At 48.6% G+C, this 21,860-nt stretch overlaps 1 protein-coding gene across 1 annotated transcript in view; it reads right to left on the reverse strand.

Moving 5' to 3' along the window:
* LOC106596096 (RNA-splicing ligase RtcB homolog) overlaps positions 1–21,860 on the reverse strand; it is a 58,956-nt gene that overhangs the window by 17,305 nt on the left and 19,791 nt on the right. The window contains exons 5-6 of the mRNA XM_045713973.1: positions 14,995–15,151; positions 13,271–13,427 (exon numbers count right to left, since the gene is read on the reverse strand). Coding sequence (XP_045569929.1) covers positions 13,271–13,427; positions 14,995–15,151 — 314 coding nt within the window. The remainder of the gene's footprint in view (positions 1–13,270; positions 13,428–14,994; positions 15,152–21,860) is intronic.

Here is a 21,860-nt window from a genome sequence, read left to right on the forward strand (position 1 = left end):
TGGAATAAGGATAGATCATTATAGATCTCAGCGTAGTGGTTTCCTGCCCCCCCAGAGTACCCAGCTGGAATAAGGATAGATCATTATAGATCTCAGTGTAGTGGTTTCCTGCCCCCCCAGAGTACCCAGCTGGAATAAGGATAGATCATTATAGATCTCAGCGTAGTGGTTTCCTGCCCCCCCAGAGTACCCAGCTGGAATAAGGATAGATCATTATAGATCTCAGTGTAGTGGTTTCCTGCCCCCCCAGAGTACCCAGCTGGAATAAGGATAGATCATTATAGATCTCAGCGTAGTGGTTTCCTGCCCCCCCCAGAGTACCCAGCTGGAATAAGGATAGATCATTATAGATCTCAGTGTAGTGGTTTCCTGCCCCCCCAGAGTACCCAGCTGGAATAAGGATAGATCATTATAGATCTCAGCGTAGTGGTTTCCTGCCCCCCCCAGAGTACCCAGCTGGAATAAGGATAGATCATTATAGATCTCAGTGTAGTGGTTTCCTGCCCCCCCCAGAGTACCCAGCTGGAATAAGGATAGATCATTATAGATCTCAGTGTAGTGGTTTCCTGCCCCCCCCCAGAGTACCCAGCTGGAATAAGGATAGATCATTATAGATCTCAGTGTAGTGGTTTCCTGCCCCCCCCAGAGTACCCAGCTGGAATAAGGATAGATCATTATAGATCTCAGTGTAGTGGTTTCCTGCCCCCCCAGAGTACCCAGCTGGAATAAGGATAGATCATTATAGATCTCAGCGTAGTGGTTTCCTGCCCCCCCAGAGTACCCAGCTGGAATAAGGATAGATCATTATAGATCTCAGTGTAGTGGTTTCCTGCCCCCCCAGAGTACCCAGCTGGAATAAGGATAGATCATTATAGATCTCAGTGTAGTGGTTTCCTGCCCCCCAGAGTACCCAGCTGGAATAAGGATAGATCATTATAGATCTCAGTGTAGTGGTTTCCTGCCCCCCCAGAGTACCCAGCTGGAATAAGGATAGATCATTATAGATCTCAGCGTAGTGGTTTCCTGCCCCCCCAGAGTACCCAGCTGGAATAAGGATAGATCATTATAGATCTCAGCGTAGTGGTTTCCTGCCCCCCCCCAGAGTACCCAGCTGGAATAAGGATAGATCATTATAGATCTCAGTGTAGTGGTTTCCTGCCCCCCCAGAGTACCCAGCTGGAATAAGGATAGATCATTATAGATCTCAGCGTAGTGGTTTCCTGCCCCCCCAGAGTACCCAGCTGGAATAAGGATAGATCATTATAGATCTCAGTGTAGTGGTTTCCTGCCCCCCCCAGAGTACCCAGCTGGAATAAGGATAGATCATTATAGATCTCAGCGTAGTGGTTTCCTGCCCCCCCAGAGTACCCAGCTGGAATAAGGATAGATCATTATAGATCTCAGTGTAGTGGTTTCCTGCCCCCCCAGAGTACCCAGCTGGAATAAGGATAGATCATTATAGATCTCAGCGTAGTGGTTTCCTGCCCCCCCCCAGAGTACCCAGCTGGAATAAGGATAGATCATTATAGATCTCAGTGTAGTGGTTTCCTGCCCCCCAGAGTACCCAGCTGGAATAAGGATAGATCATTATAGATCTCAGCGTAGTGGTTTCCTGCCCCCCAGAGTACCCAGCTGGAATAAGGATAGATCATTATAGATCTCAGCGTAGTGGTTTCCTGCCCCCCCAGAGTACCCAGCTGGAATAAGGATAGATCATTATAGATCTCAGTGTAGTGGTTTCCTGCCCCCCCAGAGTACCCAGCTGGAATAAGGATAGATCATTATAGATCTCAGCGTAGTGGTTTCCTGCCCCCCCAGAGTACCCAGCTGGAATAAGGATAGATCATTATAGATCTCAGCGTAGTGGTTTCCTGCCCCCCCAGAGTACCCAGCTGGAATAAGGATAGATCATTATAGATCTCAGCGTAGTGGTTTCCTGCCCCCCCAGAGTACCCAGCTGGAATAAGGATAGATCATTATAGATCTCAGTGTAGTGGTTTCCTGCCCCCCCCAGAGTACCCAGCTGGAATAAGGATAGATCATTATAGATCTCAGTGTAGTGGTTTCCTGCCCCCCAGAGTACCCAGCTGGAATAAGGATAGATCATTATAGATCTCAGTGTAGTGGTTTCCTGCCCCCCCAGAGTACCCAGCTGGAATAAGGATAGATCATTATAGATCTCAGTGTAGTGGTTTCCTGCCCCCCAGAGTACCCAGCTGGAATAAGGATAGATCATTATAGATCTCAGCGTAGTGGTTTCCTGCCCCCCCAGAGTACCCAGCTGGAATAAGGATAGATCATTATAGATCTCAGTGTAGTGGTTTCCTGCCCCCAGAGTACCCAGCTGGAATAAGGATAGATCATTATAGATCTCAGCGTAGTGGTTTCCTGCCCCCCCAGAGTACCCAGCTGGAATAAGGATAGATCATTATAGATCTCAGCGTAGTGGTTTCCTGCCCCCCCCAGAGTACCCAGCTGGAATAAGGATAGATCATTATAGATCTCAGCGTAGTGGTTTCCTGCCCCCCCCAGAGTACCCAGCTGGAATAAGGATAGATCATTATAGATCTCAGCGTAGTGGTTTCCTGCCCCCCCAGAGTACCCAGCTGGAATAAGGATAGATCATTATAGATCTCAGCGTAGTGGTTTCCTGCCCCCCAGAGTACCCAGCTGGAATAAGGATAGATCATTATAGATCTCAGCGTAGTGGTTTCCTGCCCCCCCCAGAGTACCCAGCTGGAATAAGGATAGATCATTATAGATCTCAGTGTAGTGGTTTCCTGCCCCCCCAGAGTACCCAGCTGGAATAAGGATAGATCATTATAGATCTCAGCGTAGTGGTTTCCTGCCCCCCAGAGTACCCAGCTGGAATAAGGATAGATCATTATAGATCTCAGTGTAGTGGTTTCCTGCCCCCCCAGAGTACCCAGCTGGAATAAGGATAGATCATTATAGATCTCAGCGTAGTGGTTTCCTGCCCCCCCAGAGTACCCAGCTGGAATAAGGATAGATCATTATAGATCTCAGTGTAGTGGTTTCCTGCCCCCCAGAGTACCCAGCTGGAATAAGGATAGATCATTATAGATCTCAGCGTAGTGGTTTCCCTGCCCCCCCAGAGTACCCAGCTGGAATAAGGATAGATCATTATAGATCTCAGTGTAGTGGTTTCCTGCCCCCCCAGAGTACCCAGCTGGAATAAGGATAGATCATTATAGATCTCAGCGTAGTGGTTTCCTGCCCCCCCCAGAGTACCCAGCTGGAATAAGGATAGATCATTATAGATCTCAGCGTAGTGGTTTCCTGCCCCCCCAGAGTACCCAGCTGGAATAAGGATAGATCATTATAGATCTCAGTGTAGTGGTTTCCTGCCCCCCAGAGTACCCAGCTGGAATAAGGATAGATCATTATAGATCTCAGCGTAGTGGTTTCCTGCCCCCCCCAGAGTACCCAGCTGGAATAAGGATAGATCATTATAGATCTCAGCGTAGTGGTTTCCTGCCCCCCCAGAGTACCCAGCTGGAATAAGGATAGATCATTATAGATCTCAGCGTAGTGGTTTCCTGCCCCCCCAGAGTACCCAGCTGGAATAAGGATAGATCATTATAGATCTCAGCGTAGTGGTTTCCTGCCCCCCCCAGAGTACCCAGCTGGAATAAGGATAGATCATTATAGATCTCAGTGTAGTGGTTTCCTGCCCCCCCCCAGAGTACCCAGCTGGAATAAGGATAGATCATTATAGATCTCAGTGTAGTGGTTTCCTGCCCCCCAGAGTACCCAGCTGGAATAAGGATAGATCATTATAGATCTCAGCGTAGTGGTTTCCTGCCCCCCCAGAGTACCCAGCTGGAATAAGGATAGATCATTATAGATCTCAGTGTAGTGGTTTCCTGCCCCCCCAGAGTACCCAGCTGGAATAAGGATAGATCATTATAGATCTCAGTGTAGTGGTTTCCTGCCCCCCCAGAGTACCCAGCTGGAATAAGGATAGATCATTATAGATCTCAGTGTAGTGGTTTCCTGCCCCCCCCAGAGTACCCAGCTGGAATAAGGATAGATCATTATAGATCTCAGTGTAGTGGTTTCCTGCCCCCCCAGAGTACCCAGCTGGAATAAGGATAGATCATTATAGATCTCAGTGTAGTGGTTTCCTGCCCCCCAGAGTACCCAGCTGGAATAAGGATAGATCATTATAGATCTCGGCGTAGTGGTTTCCTGCCCCCCAGAGTACCCAGCTGGAATAAGGATAGATCATTATAGATCTCAGTGTAGTGGTTTCCTGCCCCCCCCAGAGTACCCAGCTGGAATAAGGATAGATCATTATAGATCTCAGTGTAGTGGTTTCCTGCCCCCCCAGAGTACCCAGCTGGAATAAGGATAGATCATTATAGATCTCAGCGTAGTGGTTTCCTGCCCCCCAGAGTACCCAGCTGGAATAAGGATAGATCATTATAGATCTCAGTGTAGTGGTTTCCTGCCCCCCCAGAGTACCCAGCTGGAATAAGGATAGATCATTATAGATCTCAGCGTAGTGGTTTCCTGCCCCCCCAGAGTACCCAGCTGGAATAAGGATAGATCATTATAGATCTCAGCGTAGTGGTTTCCTGCCCCCCCAGAGTACCCAGCTGGAATAAGGATAGATCATTATAGATCTCAGCGTAGTGGTTTCCTGCCCCCCAGAGTACCCAGCTGGAATAAGGATAGATCATTATAGATCTCAGCGTAGTGGTTTCCTGCCCCCCCCAGAGTACCCAGCTGGAATAAGGATAGATCATTATAGATCTCAGTGTAGTGGTTTCCTGCCCCCCCAGAGTACCCAGCTGGAATAAGGATAGATCATTATAGATCTCAGCGTAGTGGTTTCCTGCCCCCCCCAGAGTACCCAGCTGGAATAAGGATAGATCATTATAGATCTCAGTGTAGTGGTTTCCTGCCCCCCCAGAGTACCCAGCTGGAATAAGGATAGATCATTATAGATCTCAGCGTAGTGGTTTCCTGCCCCCCCAGAGTACCCAGCTGGAATAAGGATAGATCATTATAGATCTCAGTGTAGTGGTTTCCTGCCCCCCAGAGTACCCAGCTGGAATAAGGATAGATCATTATAGATCTCAGCGTAGTGGTTTCCTGCCCCCCCAGAGTACCCAGCTGGAATAAGGATAGATCATTATAGATCTCAGCGTAGTGGTTTCCTGCCCCCCCAGAGTACCCAGCTGGAATAAGGATAGATCATTATAGATCTCAGCGTAGTGGTTTCCTGCCCCCAGAGTACCCAGCTGGAATAAGGATAGATCATTATAGATCTCAGTGTAGTGGTTTCCTGCCCCCCCAGAGTACCCAGCTGGAATAAGGATAGATCATTATAGATCTCAGCGTAGTGGTTTCCTGTCCCCCCAGAGTACCCAGCTGGAATAAGGATAGATCATTATAGATCTCAGTGTAGTGGTTTCCTGCCCCCCCAGAGTACCCAGCTGGAATAAGGATAGATCATTATAGATCTCAGCGTAGTGGTTTCCTGCCCCCCCAGAGTACCCAGCTGGAATAAGGATAGATCATTATAGATCTCAGTGTAGTGGTTTCCTGCCCCCCAGAGTACCCAGCTGGAATAAGGATAGATCATTATAGATCTCAGCGTAGTGGTTTCCTGCCCCCCAGAGTACCCAGCTGGAATAAGGATAGATCATTATAGATCTCAGCGTAGTGGTTTCCTGCCCCCCCAGAGTACCCAGCTGGAATAAGGATAGATCATTATAGATCTCAGTGTAGTGGTTTCCTGCCCCCCCCAGAGTACCCAGCTGGAATAAGGATAGATCATTATAGATCTCAGCGTAGTGGTTTCCTGCCCCCCAGAGTACCCAGCTGGAATAAGGATAGATCATTATAGATCTCAGCGTAGTGGTTTCCTGCCCCCCAGAGTACCCAGCTGGAATAAGGATAGATCATTATAGATCTCAGCGTAGTGGTTTCCTGCCCCCCCAGAGTACCCAGCTGGAATAAGGATAGATCATTATAGATCTCAGTGTAGTGGTTTCCTGCCCCCCCCAGAGTACCCAGCTGGAATAAGGATAGATCATTATAGATCTCAGCGTAGTGGTTTCCTGCCCCCCCCAGAGTACCCAGCTGGAATAAGGATAGATCATTATAGATCTCAGTGTAGTGGTTTCCTGCCCCCCAGAGTACCCAGCTGGAATAAGGATAGATCATTATAGATCTCAGTGTAGTGGTTTCCTGCCCCCAGAGTACCCAGCTGGAATAAGGATAGATCATTATAGATCTCAGTGTAGTGGTTTCCTGCCCCCCCCCAGAGTACCCAGCTGGAATAAGGATAGATCATTATAGATCTCAGTGTAGTGGTTTCCTGCCCCCCCAGAGTACCCAGCTGGAATAAGGATAGATCATTATAGATCTCAGTGTAGTGGTTTCCTGCCCCCCAGAGTACCCAGCTGGAATAAGGATAGATCATTATAGATCTCAGTGTAGTGGTTTCCTGCCCCCCCCAGAGTACCCAGCTGGAATAAGGATAGATCATTATAGATCTCAGTGTAGTGGTTTCCTGCCCCCAGAGTACCCAGCTGGAATAAGGATAGATCATTATAGATCTCAGTGTAGTGGTTTCCTGCCCCCAGAGTACCCAGCTGGAATAAGGATAGATCATTATAGATCTCAGTGTAGTGGTTTCCTGCCCCCCAGAGTACCCAGCTGGAATAAGGATAGATCATTATAGATCTCAGCGTAGTGGTTTCCTGCCCCCCCAGAGTACCCAGCTGGAATAAGGATAGATCATTATAGATCTCAGTGTAGTGGTTTCCTGCCCCCCCAGAGTACCCAGCTGGAATAAGGATAGATCATTATAGATCTCAGCGTAGTGGTTTCCTGCCCCCAGAGTACCCAGCTGGAATAAGGATAGATCATTATAGATCTCAGCGTAGTGGTTTCCTGCCCCCCCCCAGAGTACCCAGCTGGAATAAGGATAGATCATTATAGATCTCAGCGTAGTGGTTTCCTGTCCCCCCCCAGAGTACCCAGCTGGAATAAGGATAGATCATTATAGATCTCAGTGTAGTGGTTTCCTGCCCCCCCAGAGTACCCAGCTGGAATAAGGATAGATCATTATAGATCTCAGTGTAGTGGTTTCCTGCCCCCCAGAGTACCCAGCTGGAATAAGGATAGATCATTATAGATCTCAGTGTAGTGGTTTCCTGCCCCCCCAGAGTACCCAGCTGGAATAAGGATAGATCATTATAGATCTCTGTTCACCGGACGTGCTTGTTGCACCCTCGACAACTACTATGATTATTATTATTTGACCATGCTGGTCATTTATGAACATTTTAACATTTTAACATTTTGACCATGTTCTGTTATAATATCCACCCTGCACAGCCAGAAGAGGACTGGCCACCCCTCATAGCCTGGTTCCTCTCTAGGTTTCTTCCTAGGTTTTTGGCCTTTCTAGGGAGTTTTTCCTAGGGAGTTTTTCCTAGCCACCGTGCTTCTTTCACATGCTTTGCTTGCTGTTTGGGGTTTTAGGCTGGGTTTCTGTACAGCACTTTGAGAATATCAGCTGATGTACGAAGGGCTATATAAAAATAAATTTGATTTGATTTGATTTGATCTCAGTGTAGTGGTTTCCTGCCCCCCCCAGAGTACCCAGCTGGAATAAGGATAGATCATTATAGATCTCAGCGTAGTGGTTTCCTGCCCCCCCAGAGTACCCAGCTGGAATAAGGATAGATCATTATAGATCTCAGCGTAGTGGTTTCCTGCCCCCAGAGTACCCAGCTGGAATAAGGATAGATCATTATAGATCTCAGTGTAGTGGTTTCCTGCCCCCAGAGTACCCAGCTGGAATAAGGATAGATCATTATAGATCTCAGCGTAGTGGTTTCCTGCCCCCCCCAGAGTACCCAGCTGGAATAAGGATAGATCATTATAGATCTCAGTGTAGTGGTTTCCTGCCCCCCAGAGTACCCAGCTGGAATAAGGATAGATCATTATAGATCTCAGTGTAGTGGTTTCCTGCCCCCAGAGTACCCAGCTGGAATAAGGATAGATCATTATAGATCTCAGCGTAGTGGTTTCCTGCCCCCCAGAGTACCCAGCTGGAATAAGGATAGATCATTATAGATCTCAGTGTAGTGGTTTCCTGCCCCCAGAGTACCCAGCTGGAATAAGGATAGATCATTATAGATCTCAGCGTAGTGGTTTCCTGCCCCCCCAGAGTACCCAGCTGGAATAAGGATAGATCATTATAGATCTCAGCGTAGTGGTTTCCTGCCCCCAGAGTACCCAGCTGGAATAAGGATAGATCATTATAGATCTCAGTGTAGTGGTTTCCTGCCCCCCAGAGTACCCAGCTGGAATAAGGATAGATCATTATAGATCTCAGCGTAGTGGTTTCCTGCCCCCAGAGTACCCAGCTGGAATAAGGATAGATCATTATAGATCTCAGCGTAGTGGTTTCCTGCCCCCCAGAGTACCCAGCTGGAATAAGGATAGATCATTATAGATCTCAGCGTAGTGGTTTCCCTGCCCCCAGAGTACCCAGCTGGAATAAGGATAGATCATTATAGATCTCAGTGTAGTGGTTTCCTGCCCCCAGAGTACCCAGCTGGAATAAGGATAGATCATTATAGATCTCAGCGTAGTGGTTTCCTGCCCCCCCCCAGAGTACCCAGCTGGAATAAGGATAGATCATTATAGATCTCAGTGTAGTGGTTTCCTGCCCCCCAGAGTACCCAGCTGGAATAAGGATAGATCATTATAGATCTCAGTGTAGTGGTTTCCTGCCCCCAGAGTACCCAGCTGGAATAAGGATAGATCATTATAGATCTCAGTGTAGTGGTTTCCTGCCCCCAGAGTACCCAGCTGGAATAAGGATAGATCATTATAGATCTCAGTGTAGTGGTTTCCTGCCCCCCCAGAGTACCCAGCTGGAATAAGGATAGATCATTATAGATCTCAGCGTAGTGGTTTCCTGCCCCCAGAGTACCCAGCTGGAATAAGTATAGATCATTATAGATCTCAGCGTAGTGGTTTCCTGCCCCCCCAGAGTACCCAGCTGGAATAAGGATAGATCATTATAGATCTCAGCGTAGTGGTTTCCTGCCCCCAGAGTACCCAGCTGGAATAAGGATAGATCATTATAGATCTCAGTGTAGTGGTTTCCTGCCCCCCCCCCCAGAGTACCCAGCTGGAATAAGGATAGATCATTATAGATCTCAGCGTAGTGGTTTCCTGCCCCCCCCAGAGTACCCAGCTGGAATAAGGATAGATCATTATAGATCTCAGTGTAGTGGTTTCCTGCCCCCAGAGTACCCAGCTGGAATAAGGATAGATCATTATAGATCTCAGCGTAGTGGTTTCCTGCCCCCCAGAGTACCCAGCTGGAATAAGGATAGATCATTATAGATCTCAGCGTAGTGGTTTCCTGCCCCCAGAGTACCCAGCTGGAATAAGGATAGATCATTATAGATCTCAGCGTAGTGGTTTCCTGCCCCCCAGAGTACCCAGCTGGAATAAGGATAGATCATTATAGATCTCAGCGTAGTGGTTTCCTGCCCCCAGAGTACCCAGCTGGAATAAGGATAGATCATTATAGATCTCAGTGTAGTGGTTTCCTGCCCCCAGAGTACCCAGCTGGAATAAGGATAGATCATTATAGATCTCAGCGTAGTGGTTTCCTGCCCCCCCAGAGTACCCAGCTGGAATAAGGATAGATCATTATAGATCTCAGTGTAGTGGTTTCCTGCCCCCAGAGTACCCAGCTGGAATAAGGATAGATCATTATAGATCTCAGTGTAGTGGTTTCCTGCCCCCAGAGTACCCAGCTGGAATAAGGATAGATCATTATAGATCTCAGTGTAGTGGTTTCCTGCCCCCAGAGTACCCAGCTGGAATAAGGATAGATCATTATAGATCTCAGTGTAGTGGTTTCCTGCCCCCCAGAGTACCCAGCTGGAATAAGGATAGATCATTATAGATCTCAGTGTAGTGGTTTCCTGCCCCCCCCAGAGTACCCAGCTGGAATAAGGATAGATCATTATAGATCTCAGTGTAGTGGTTTCCTGTCCCCCCCCAGAGTACCCAGCTGGAATAAGGATAGATCATTATAGATCTCAGCGTAGTGGTTTCCTGCCCCCAGAGTACCCAGCTGGAATAAGTATAGATCATTATAGATCTCAGCGTAGTGGTTTCCTGCCCCCCCCAGAGTACCCAGCTGGAATAAGGATAGATCATTATAGATCTCAGCGTAGTGGTTTCCTGCCCCCAGAGTACCCAGCTGGAATAAGGATAGATCATTATAGATCTCAGTGTAGTGGTTTCCTGCCCCCAGAGTACCCAGCTGGAATAAGGATAGATCATTATAGATCTCAGCGTAGTGGTTTCCTGCCCCCCCCAGAGTACCCAGCTGGAATAAGGATAGATCATTATAGATCTCAGTGTAGTGGTTTCCTGCCCCCAGAGTACCCAGCTGGAATAAGGATAGATCATTATAGATCTCAGCGTAGTGGTTTCCTGCCCCCAGAGTACCCAGCTGGAATAAGGATAGATCATTATTCATAACAGAGACCCTGCCTTGATTTGAAATGCTCTTGAAAAAGAGGTAATCAGCAATTACTACATACATTTATTGGACTTATAAATTAACGATATCTATTCATTGATTCTTGGAGGAATATAACTTATAAATTAACGATATATATATATTCATTGATTATTGAAGACTAACTTCTAAATGCCTCATGAGTTTAGTTCAACTGTCATACTCTATCAGAACCCAAAATGTAAACAAACACTGTATAGACTCATAACATGGTTAAAACCATGTTGATATCGTGGATGGTCAGTTGTGTGAAGTTGGCTGGATGTCCTTTGGGTGGTGGACCGTTCTTGATACACACGGGGAAACTGTTGAGCGTCAAAAACCCAGCAGCGTTGCAGTTCTTGACACAAACCGTTGCACCTGGCACCTACTACCACACCCCGTTCAAAGGAACTTAAATATTTTGTCTTGCTCATTCACCCTCTGAATGGGACATATAAACAATCCATGTCTCAATTGTCTCAAGGTTTAAAAATCCTTCTTTAACATGTCTCCTCCCCTTCATCTACACTGATTGAAGTGGATTTAAGGGACATCAATAAGGGATCACAGCTTTAACCTGGATTCACCTGGTCAGTCTGTCATGGAAAGAGCAGGTGTTCCTAATGGTTTGTCCACTCAGTGTATAGTGCACTAGTTTTCACCAGAGCCCTGTGGGTCCTGGTAACCAGTAGAGCCCTATGGGTCCTGGTCCACAGTAGAGCCCAAATGGGTCCTGGTCCACAGTAGAGCCCAAATGGGTCCTGGTCCACAGTAGAGCCCAAATGGGGCCTGGTCCACAGTAGAGCCCAAATGGGGCCTGGTCCACAGTAGAGCCCAAATGGGGCCTGGTCCACAGTAGAGCCCAAATGGGGCCTGGTCCACAGTAGAGCCCAAATGGGGCCTGGTCCACAGTAGAGCCCAAATGGGGCCTGGTCCACAGTAGAGCTCTATGGGTCCTGGTCAACAGTAGAGCCCAAATGGGGCCTGGTCAACAGTAGAGCCCAAAAGGGGCCTGGTCAACAGTAGAGCCCAAATGGGGCCTGGTCAACAGTAGAGCCCAAATGGGGCCTGTTCAACAGTAGAGCCCAAATGGGGCCTGTTCAACAGTAGAGCCCAAATGGGGCCTGGTCAACAGTAGAGCCCAAATGGGGCCTGGTCAACAGTAGAGCCCAAATGGGGCCTGGTCAACAGTAGAGCCCAAATGGGGCCTGGTCAACAGTAGAGCCCAAATGGGGCCTGGTCAACAGTAGAGCTCTATGGGTCCTGGTCAACAGTAGAGCTCTATGGGTCCTGGTCAACAGTAGAGCTCTATGGGTCCTGGTCAACAGTAGAGCCCTATGGGTCCTGGTCAACAGTAGAGCCCTGTGGGTCCTGGTCAACAGTAGAGCCCTGTGGGTCCTGGTCAACAGTAGAGCCCTGTGGGTCCTGGTCAACAGTAGAGCCCTGTGGGTCCTGGTCAACAGTAGAGCCCTGTGGGTCCTGGTCAACAGTAGAGCTCTATGGGTCCTGGTCAACAGTAGAGCCCAAATGGGGCCTGGTCAACAGTAGAGCTCTATGGGTCCTGGTCAACAGTAGAGCTCTATGGGTCCTGGTCAACAGTAGAGCTCTATGGGTCCTGGTCAACAGTAGAGCTCTATGGGTCCTGGTCAACAGTAGAGCTCTATGGGTCCTGGTCAACAGTAGAGCCCTATGGGTCCTGGTCAACAGTAGAGCCCTATGGGTCCTGGTCAACAGTAGAGCTCTATGGGTCCTGGTCAACAGTAGAGCTCTATGGGTCCTGGTCAACAGTAGAGCCCAAATGGGGCCTGGTCAACAGTAGAGCCCAAATGGGGCCTGGTCAACAGTAGAGCCCAAATGGGGCCTGGTCAACAGTAGAGCTCTATGGGTCCTGGTCAACAGTAGAGCTCTATGGGTCCTGGTCAACAGTAGAGCCTTATGGGTCCTGGTCAACAGTAGAGCCCTATGGGTCCTGGTCAACAGTAGAGCCCTGTGGGTCCTGGTCAACAGTAGAGCCCTGTGGGTCCTGGTCAACAGTAGAGCCCTGTGGGTCCTGGTCAACAGTAGAGCCCTGTGGGTCCTGGTCAACAGTAGAGCTCTATGGGTCCTGGTCAACAGTAGAGCCCAAATGGGGCCTGGTCAACAGTAGAGCTCTATGGGTCCTGGTCAACAGTAGAGCTCTATGGGTCCTGGTCAACAGTAGAGCTCTATGGGTCCTGGTCAACAGTAGAGCTCTATGGGTCCTGGTCAACAGTAGAGCTCTAGTGGGTCCTGGTCAACAGTAGAGCCCTATGGGTCCTGGTCAACAGTAGAGCCCTATGGGTCCTGGTCAACAGTAGAGCTCTATGGGTCCTGGTCAACAGTAGAGCTCTATGGGTCCTGGTCAACAGTAGAGCCCTATGGGTCCTGGTCAACAGTAGAGCCCTATGGGTCCTGGTCAACAGTAGAGCCCTATGGGACCTGGTCAACAGTAGAGCCCTGTGGGTCCTGGTCAACAGTAGAGCCCTGTGGGTCCTGGTCAACAGTAGAGCTCTATGGGTCCTGGTCAACAGTAGAGCTCTATGGGTCCTGGTCAACAGTAGAGCCCTATGGGTCCTGGTCAACAGTAGAGCCCTATGGGTCCTGGTCAACAGTAGGAATAGGGTGCCACTTGGACTCAGAGTAAGGGATCAGGTTAGGGAGTGGTGTTACCTGAGGCAGGCCTCTCTTCTTGGCCTTGGAGGAGACCTTGTTGGGGTCGGCCTGCAGCATCCTGCCGTACTCCTCACAGTGCTCCTTGTCCTCCGCCCAGGCATAGCCTTCTCTCAGGGACCAGTCCACTCCCATCTCTAGAGCCTCCTCTAGATCCCTGTAACAGACACCAGGTTATCAGTCTCTAGACAGGCTTCTCTCAGGGACCAGTCCACTCCCATCTCTAGAGCCTCCTCTAGATCCCTGTAACAGACACCAGGTTATCAGTCTCTAGACAGGCTTCTCTCAGGGACCAGTCCACTCCCATCTCTAGAGCCTCCTCTAGATCCCTGTAACAGACAGAGCTTGAGAGGATCTGCAGAGAAGAACAGGAGAAATTCTCCAAATACAAGCTTGTAGCAACAATTTATAAACCTGTTTTTGCTTGGTCATTATGGGGGTATTGTCATGTCATTATGGGGTATTGTGATGTCATTATGGGGGTATTGTGATGTCATTAAGGGGTATTGTGATGTCATTATGGGGTATTGTGTGTAGATTGATGAAGGGGGAAAAAAAACAATTGAATCCATTTTAGAATAAGGCTGTAACGTAACAAAATGTGGAAAAAGTCAAGGGGTCTGAATACTTTCCCGAAGGCCTTAACCTGTTGGGGCTAGGCCTTAACCTGTTGGGGCTAGGCCTTAACCTGTTGGGGCTAGGCCTTAACCTGTTGGGGCTAGGCCTTAACCTGTTGGGGCTAGGCCTTAACCTGCTGTTGGGGCTAGGCCTTAACCTGCTGTTGGGGCTAGGCCTTAACCTGCTGTTGGGGCTAGGCCTTAACCTGCTGTTGGGGCTAGGCCTTAACCTGTTGGGGCTAGGCCTTAACCTGTTGGGGCTAGGCCTTAACCTGTTGGGGCTAGGCCTTAACCTGTTGGGGCTAGGCCTTAACCTGTTGGGGCTAGGCCTTAACCTGTTGGGGCTAGGCCTTAACCTGTTGGGGCTAGGCCTTAACCTATTGGGGCTAGGCCTTAACCTGTTGGGGCAGTAGGCCTTAACCTGTTGGGGCTAGGCCTTAACCTGTTGGGGCTAGGCCTTAACCTGTTGGGGCTAGGCCTTAACCTGTTGGGGCAGTAGGCCTTAACCCTGCTCTAACCAAAGGGATTGGGTTAATGTTGTAGTGGTGCCTGCAGACAGCAGGGTATTGGTGTAGTGGTGCCTGCAGGGTAGTGGTGTAGTGGTGCCTGTAGACAGCAGGGTATTGGTGTAGTGGTGCCTGCAGACAGCAGGGTATTGGTGTAGTGGTGCCTGCTGGGTAGTGGTGTAGTGGTGCCTGCAGGGTATTGGTGTAGTGGTGCCTGTAGACAGCAGGGTATTGGTGTAGTGGTGCCTGCAGACAGCAGGGTATTGGTGTAGTGGTGCCTGCAGGGTATTGGTGTAGTGGTGCCTGCAGACAGCAGGGTATTGGTGTAGTGGTGCCTGCTGGGTAGTGGTGTAGTGGTGCCTGCTGGGTAGTGGTGTAGTGGTGCCTGCTGGGTAGTGGTGTAGTGGTGCCTGCTGGGTAGTGGTGTAGTGGTGCCTGCTGGGTAGTGGTGTAGTGGTGCCTGCTGGGTAGTGGTGTAGTGGTGCCTGCTGGGTAGTGGTGTAGTGGTGCCTGCTGGGTAGTGGTGTAGTGGTGCCTGCAGGGTAGTGGTGCCTGCTGGGTAGTGGTGTAGCGGTGCCTGCTGGGTAGTGGTGTAGCGTACTTGGCGGTCATGGGGATGACTCCCTTGGACCCGACTCCGACGGGGATGTGGTCGAACAGGGCCTGAGCCAGCTGTTCCTTGACTGGCTGGACGTCCCCCTCATCCAGGTTGGTCCTCAGTAGACGCACTCCACAGTTAATATCAAACCCCACACCACCTACACACACACACTCCACAGTTAATATCAAACCCCACACCACCTACACACACACACACACACACTCCACAGTTAATATCAAACCCCACACCACCTACACACACACACACACACACACTCCACAGTTAATATCAAACCCCACACCACCTACACACACACACTCCACAGTTAATATCAAACCCCACACCACCTACACACACACACACACTCCACAGTTAATATCAAACCCCACACCACCTACACACACACACACACACACTCCACAGTTAATATCAAACCCCACACCACCTACACACACACACACACACGCACTCCACAGTTAATATCAAACCCCACACCACCTACACACACACACACACACACTCCACAGTTAATATCAAACCCCACACCACCTACACACACACACACACTCCACAGTTAATATCAAACCCCACACCACCTACACACACACACACACACTCCACAGTTAATATCAAACCCCACACCACCTACACACACACACACACACACACTCCACAGTTAATATCAAACCCCACACCACCTACACACACACACACTCCACAGTTAATATCAAACCCCACACCACCTAACACACACACACACACTCCACAGTTAATATCAAACCCCACACCACCTACACACACACACACACTCCACAGTTAATATCAAACCCCACACCACCTACACACACACACACACACACACTCCACAGTTAATATCAAACCCCACACCACCTACACACACACACACACACACTCCACAGTTAATATCAAACCCCCACACCACCTAACACACACACACACACACTCCACAGTTAATATCAAACCCCACACCACCTACACACACACACTCCACAGTTAATATCAAACCCCACACCACCTACACACACACACACACACACACACTCCACAGTTAATATCAAACCCCACACCACCTACACACACACACTCCACAGTTAATATCAAACCCCACACCACCTACACACACACACACACTCCACAGTTAATATCAAACCCCACACCACCTACACACACACACACACTCCACAGTTAATATCAAACCCCACACCACCTACACACACACACACACACACACTCCACAGTTAATATCAAACCCCACACCACCTACACACACACACACACTCCACAGTTAATATCAAACCCCACACCGCCTACACACACACACACACACACACTCCACAGTTAATATCAAACCCCACACCACCTACACACACACACACACACTCCACAGTTAATATCAAACCCCACACCACCTACACACACACACACACACACTCCACAGTTAATATCAAACCCCACACCACCTACACACACACACAACCACAGTTAATATCAAACCCCACACCACCTACACACACACACACACACACACACACACACCACAGTTAATATCAAACCCCACACCACCTACACACACACACACACACACACACTCCACAGTTAATATCAAACCCCACACCACCTAACACACACACACACACTCCACAGTTAATATCAAACCCCACACCACCTACACACACACACACACACACACTCCACAGTTAATATCAAACCCCACACCACCTAACACACACACACACTCCACAGTTAATATCAAACCCCACACCACCTACACACACACACACACTCCACAGTTAATATCAAACCCCACACCACCTACACACACACACACACACACACACACTCCACAGTTAATATCAAACCCCACACCACCTACACACACACACTCCACAGTTAATATCAAACCCCACACCACCTACACACACACACACACTCCACAGTTAATATCAAACCCCACACCACCTACACACACACACACACACTCCACAGTTAATATCAAACCCCACACCACCTACACACACACACTCCACAGTTAATATCAAACCCCACACCACCTACACACACACACACACACACTCCACAGTTAATATCAAACCCCACACCACCTACACACACACACACACACACTCCACAGTTAATATCAAACCCCACACCACCTACACACACACACACTCCACAGTTAATATCAAACCCCACACCACCTACACACACACACACACACACACTCCACAGTTAATATCAAACCCCACACCACCTACACACACACACACACACACACTCCACAGTTAATATCAAACCCCCACACCACCTACACACACACACACTCCACAGTTAATATCAAACCCACACCACCTAAACACACACACACTCCACAGTTAATATCAAACCCCACACCACCTACACACACACACACACACACACACACTCCACAGTTAATATCAAACCCCACACCACCTACACACACACACACACACACACACACACACACACACCACTCCACAGTTAATATCAAACCCCACACCACCTACACACACACACACACTCCACAGTTAATATCAAACCCCACACCACCTACACACACACACACACACACTCCACAGTTAATATCAAACCCCACACCACCTACACACACACACACACACTCCACAGTTAATATCAAACCCCACACCACCTACACACACACACACACTCCACAGTTAATATCAAACCCCACACCACCTACACACACACACACACTCCACAGTTAATATCAAACCCCACACCACCTACACACACACACACACTCACAGTTAATATCAAACCCCACACCACCTACACACACACACTCACAGTTAATATCAAACCCCACACCACCTACACACACACACACTCCACAGTTAATATCAAACCCCACACCACCTACACACACACACACACACTCCACAGTTAATATCAAACCCCACACCACCTACACACACACACACACACACACACTCCACAGTTAATATCAAACCCCACACCACCTACACACACACACTCCACAGTTAATATCAAACCCCACACCACCTCTACACACACACACTCCACAGTTAATATCAAACCCCACACCACCTACACACACACACACACTCCACAGTTAATATCAAACCCCACACCACCTAACACACACACACACACACACACTCCACAGTTAATATCAAACCCCACACCACCTACACACACACACTCCACAGTTAATATCAAACCCCACACCACCTACACACACACACACACACTCCACAGTTAATATCAAACCCCACACCACCTACACACACACACACACTCCACAGTTAATATCAAACCCCACACCACCTACACACACACACACACACACACACACACACACACACACACTCCACAGTTAATATCAAACCCCACACCACCTACACACACACACACTCCACAGTTAATATCAAACCCCACACCACCTACACACACACACACACACACTCCACAGTTAATATCAAACCCCACACCACCTACACACACACACACACACACTCCACAGTTAATATCAAACCCCACACCACCTACACACACACACACACTCCACAGTTAATATCAAACCCCACACCACCTACACACACACACACACACACACACTCCACAGTTAATATCAAACCCCACACCACCTACACACACACACACACACACTCCACAGTTAATATCAAACCCCACACCACCTACACACACACACACTCCACAGTTAATATCAAACCCCACACCACCTCACACACACACACACACTCCACAGTTAATATCAAACCCCACACCACCTACACACACACACACACACACACTCCACAGTTAATATCAAACCCCACACCACCTACACACACACACACACACACACACACACACACACTCCACAGTTAATATCAAACCCCACACCACCTACACACACACACACACACACACTCCACAGTTAATATCAAACCCCACACCACACACACACACACACACACACACACACTCCACAGTTAATATCAAACCCCACACCACCTACACACACACACACACACACTCCACAGATAATATCAAACCCCACACCACCTACACACACACACACACACACTCCACAGTTAATATCAAACCCCACACCACCTACACACACACACACACACACACACACTCCACAGTTAATATCAAACCCCACACCACCTACACACACACACACACACACTCCACAGATAATATCAAACCCCACACCACCTACACACACACACACACACACACTCCACAGTTAATATCAAACCCCACACCACCTACACACACACACACACACAACACACTCCACAGTTAATATCAAACCCCACACCACCTACACACACACACACACACACTCCACAGTTAATATCAAACCCCACACCACCTACACACACACACACACACACACACACACTCCACAGTTAATATCAAACCCCACACCACCTACACACACACACACACACACTCCACAGTTAATATCAAACCCCACACCACCTACACACACACACACACACACACACTCCACAGTTAATATCAAACCCCACACCACCTACAACACACACACACACACACACTCCACAGTTAATATCAAACCCCACACCACCTACACACACACACACACACACACTCCACAGTTAATATCAAACCCCACACCACCTACACACACACACACACACACACACACTCCACAGTTAATATCAAACCCCACACCACCTACACACACACACACACTCCACAGTTAATATCAAACCCCACACCACCTAACACACACACACACACACACTCCACAGTTAATATCAAACCCCACACCACCTACACACACACACACACACTCCACAGTTAATATCAAACCCCACACCACACACACACACACACACACTCCACAGTTAATATCAAACCCCACACCACCTACACACACACACACTCCACAGTTAATATCAAACCCCACACCACCTACACACACACACACACACTCCACAGTTAATATCAAACCCCACACCACCTACACACACACACTCCACAGTTAATATCAAACCCCACACCACCTACACACACACACACACGCACTCCACAGTTAATATCAAACCCCACACCACCTACACACACACACACACTCCACAGTTAATATCAAACCCCACACCACCTACACACACACACACACACACACTCCACAGTTAATATCAAACCCCACACCACCTACACACACACACACACACACACTCCACAGTTAATATCAAACCCCACACCACCTACACACACACACACACACACTCCACAGTTAATATCAAACCCCACACCACCTACACACACACACACACACTCCACAGTTAATATCAAACCCCACACCACCTACACACACACACTCCACAGTTAATATCAAACCCCACACCACCTAACACACACACACACACACACACTCCACAGTTAATATCAAACCCCACACCACCTACACACACACACACATACACACACACACACACACACACACACACTCCACAGTTAATATCAAACCCCACACCACCTACACACACACACACTCCACAGTTAATATCAAACCCCACACCACCTACACACACACACACACACACACTCCACAGTTAATATCAAACCCCACACCACCTACACACACACACACACTCCACAGTTAATATCAAACCCCACACCACCTACACACACACACACACACACTCCACAGTTAATATCAAACCCCACACCACCTACACACACACACACACACACACTCCACAGTTAATATCAAACCCCACACCACCTACACACACACACACTCCACAGTTAATATCAAACCCCACACCACCTACACACACACACACACTCCACAGTTAATATCAAACCCCACACCACCTACACACACACACACACACTCCACAGTTAATATCAAACCCCACACCACCTAACACACACACACTCCACAGTTAATATCAAACCCCACACCACCTACACACACACACACACACACACACTCACACAGTTAATATCAAACCCCACACCACCTACACACACACACACACACTCCACAGTTAATATCAAACCCCACACCACCTACACACACACACACACACACACTCCACAGTTAATATCAAACCCCACCACCTACACACACACACACACACTCCACAGTTAATATCAAACCCCACACCACCTACACACACACACACACTCACAGTTAATATCAAACCCCACACCACCCACACACACACACACACACTCCACAGTTAATATCAAACCCCACACCACCTAAACACACACACACTCCACAGTTAATATCAAACCCCACACCACCTACACACACACACACACACACACACACACTCCACAGTTAATATCAAACCCCACACCACCTACACACACACACACTCCACAGTTAATATCAAACCCCACACCACCTACACACACACACTCCACAGTTAATATCAAACCCCACACCACCTACACACACACACACACACACACACACACACACACACTCCACAGTTAATATCAAACCCCACACCACCTACACACACACACTCCACAGTTAATATCAAACCCCACACCACCTACACACACACACACACACACTCCACAGTTAATATCAAACCCCACACCACCTACACACACACACACACACACTCCACAGTTAATATCAAACCCCACACCACCTACACACACACACACACTCCACAGTTAATATCAAACCCCACACCACCTACACACACACACACACACACACTCCACAGTTAATATCAAACCCCACACCACCTACACACACACACACACACACTCCACAGTTAATATCAAACCCCACACCACCTACACACACACACTCCACAGTTAATATCAAA

The sequence above is a fragment of the Salmo salar genome, unplaced genomic scaffold (assembly GCF_905237065.1).
Source record: "Salmo salar unplaced genomic scaffold, Ssal_v3.1, whole genome shotgun sequence".
NCBI lineage: Eukaryota > Metazoa > Chordata > Actinopteri > Salmoniformes > Salmonidae > Salmo > Salmo salar.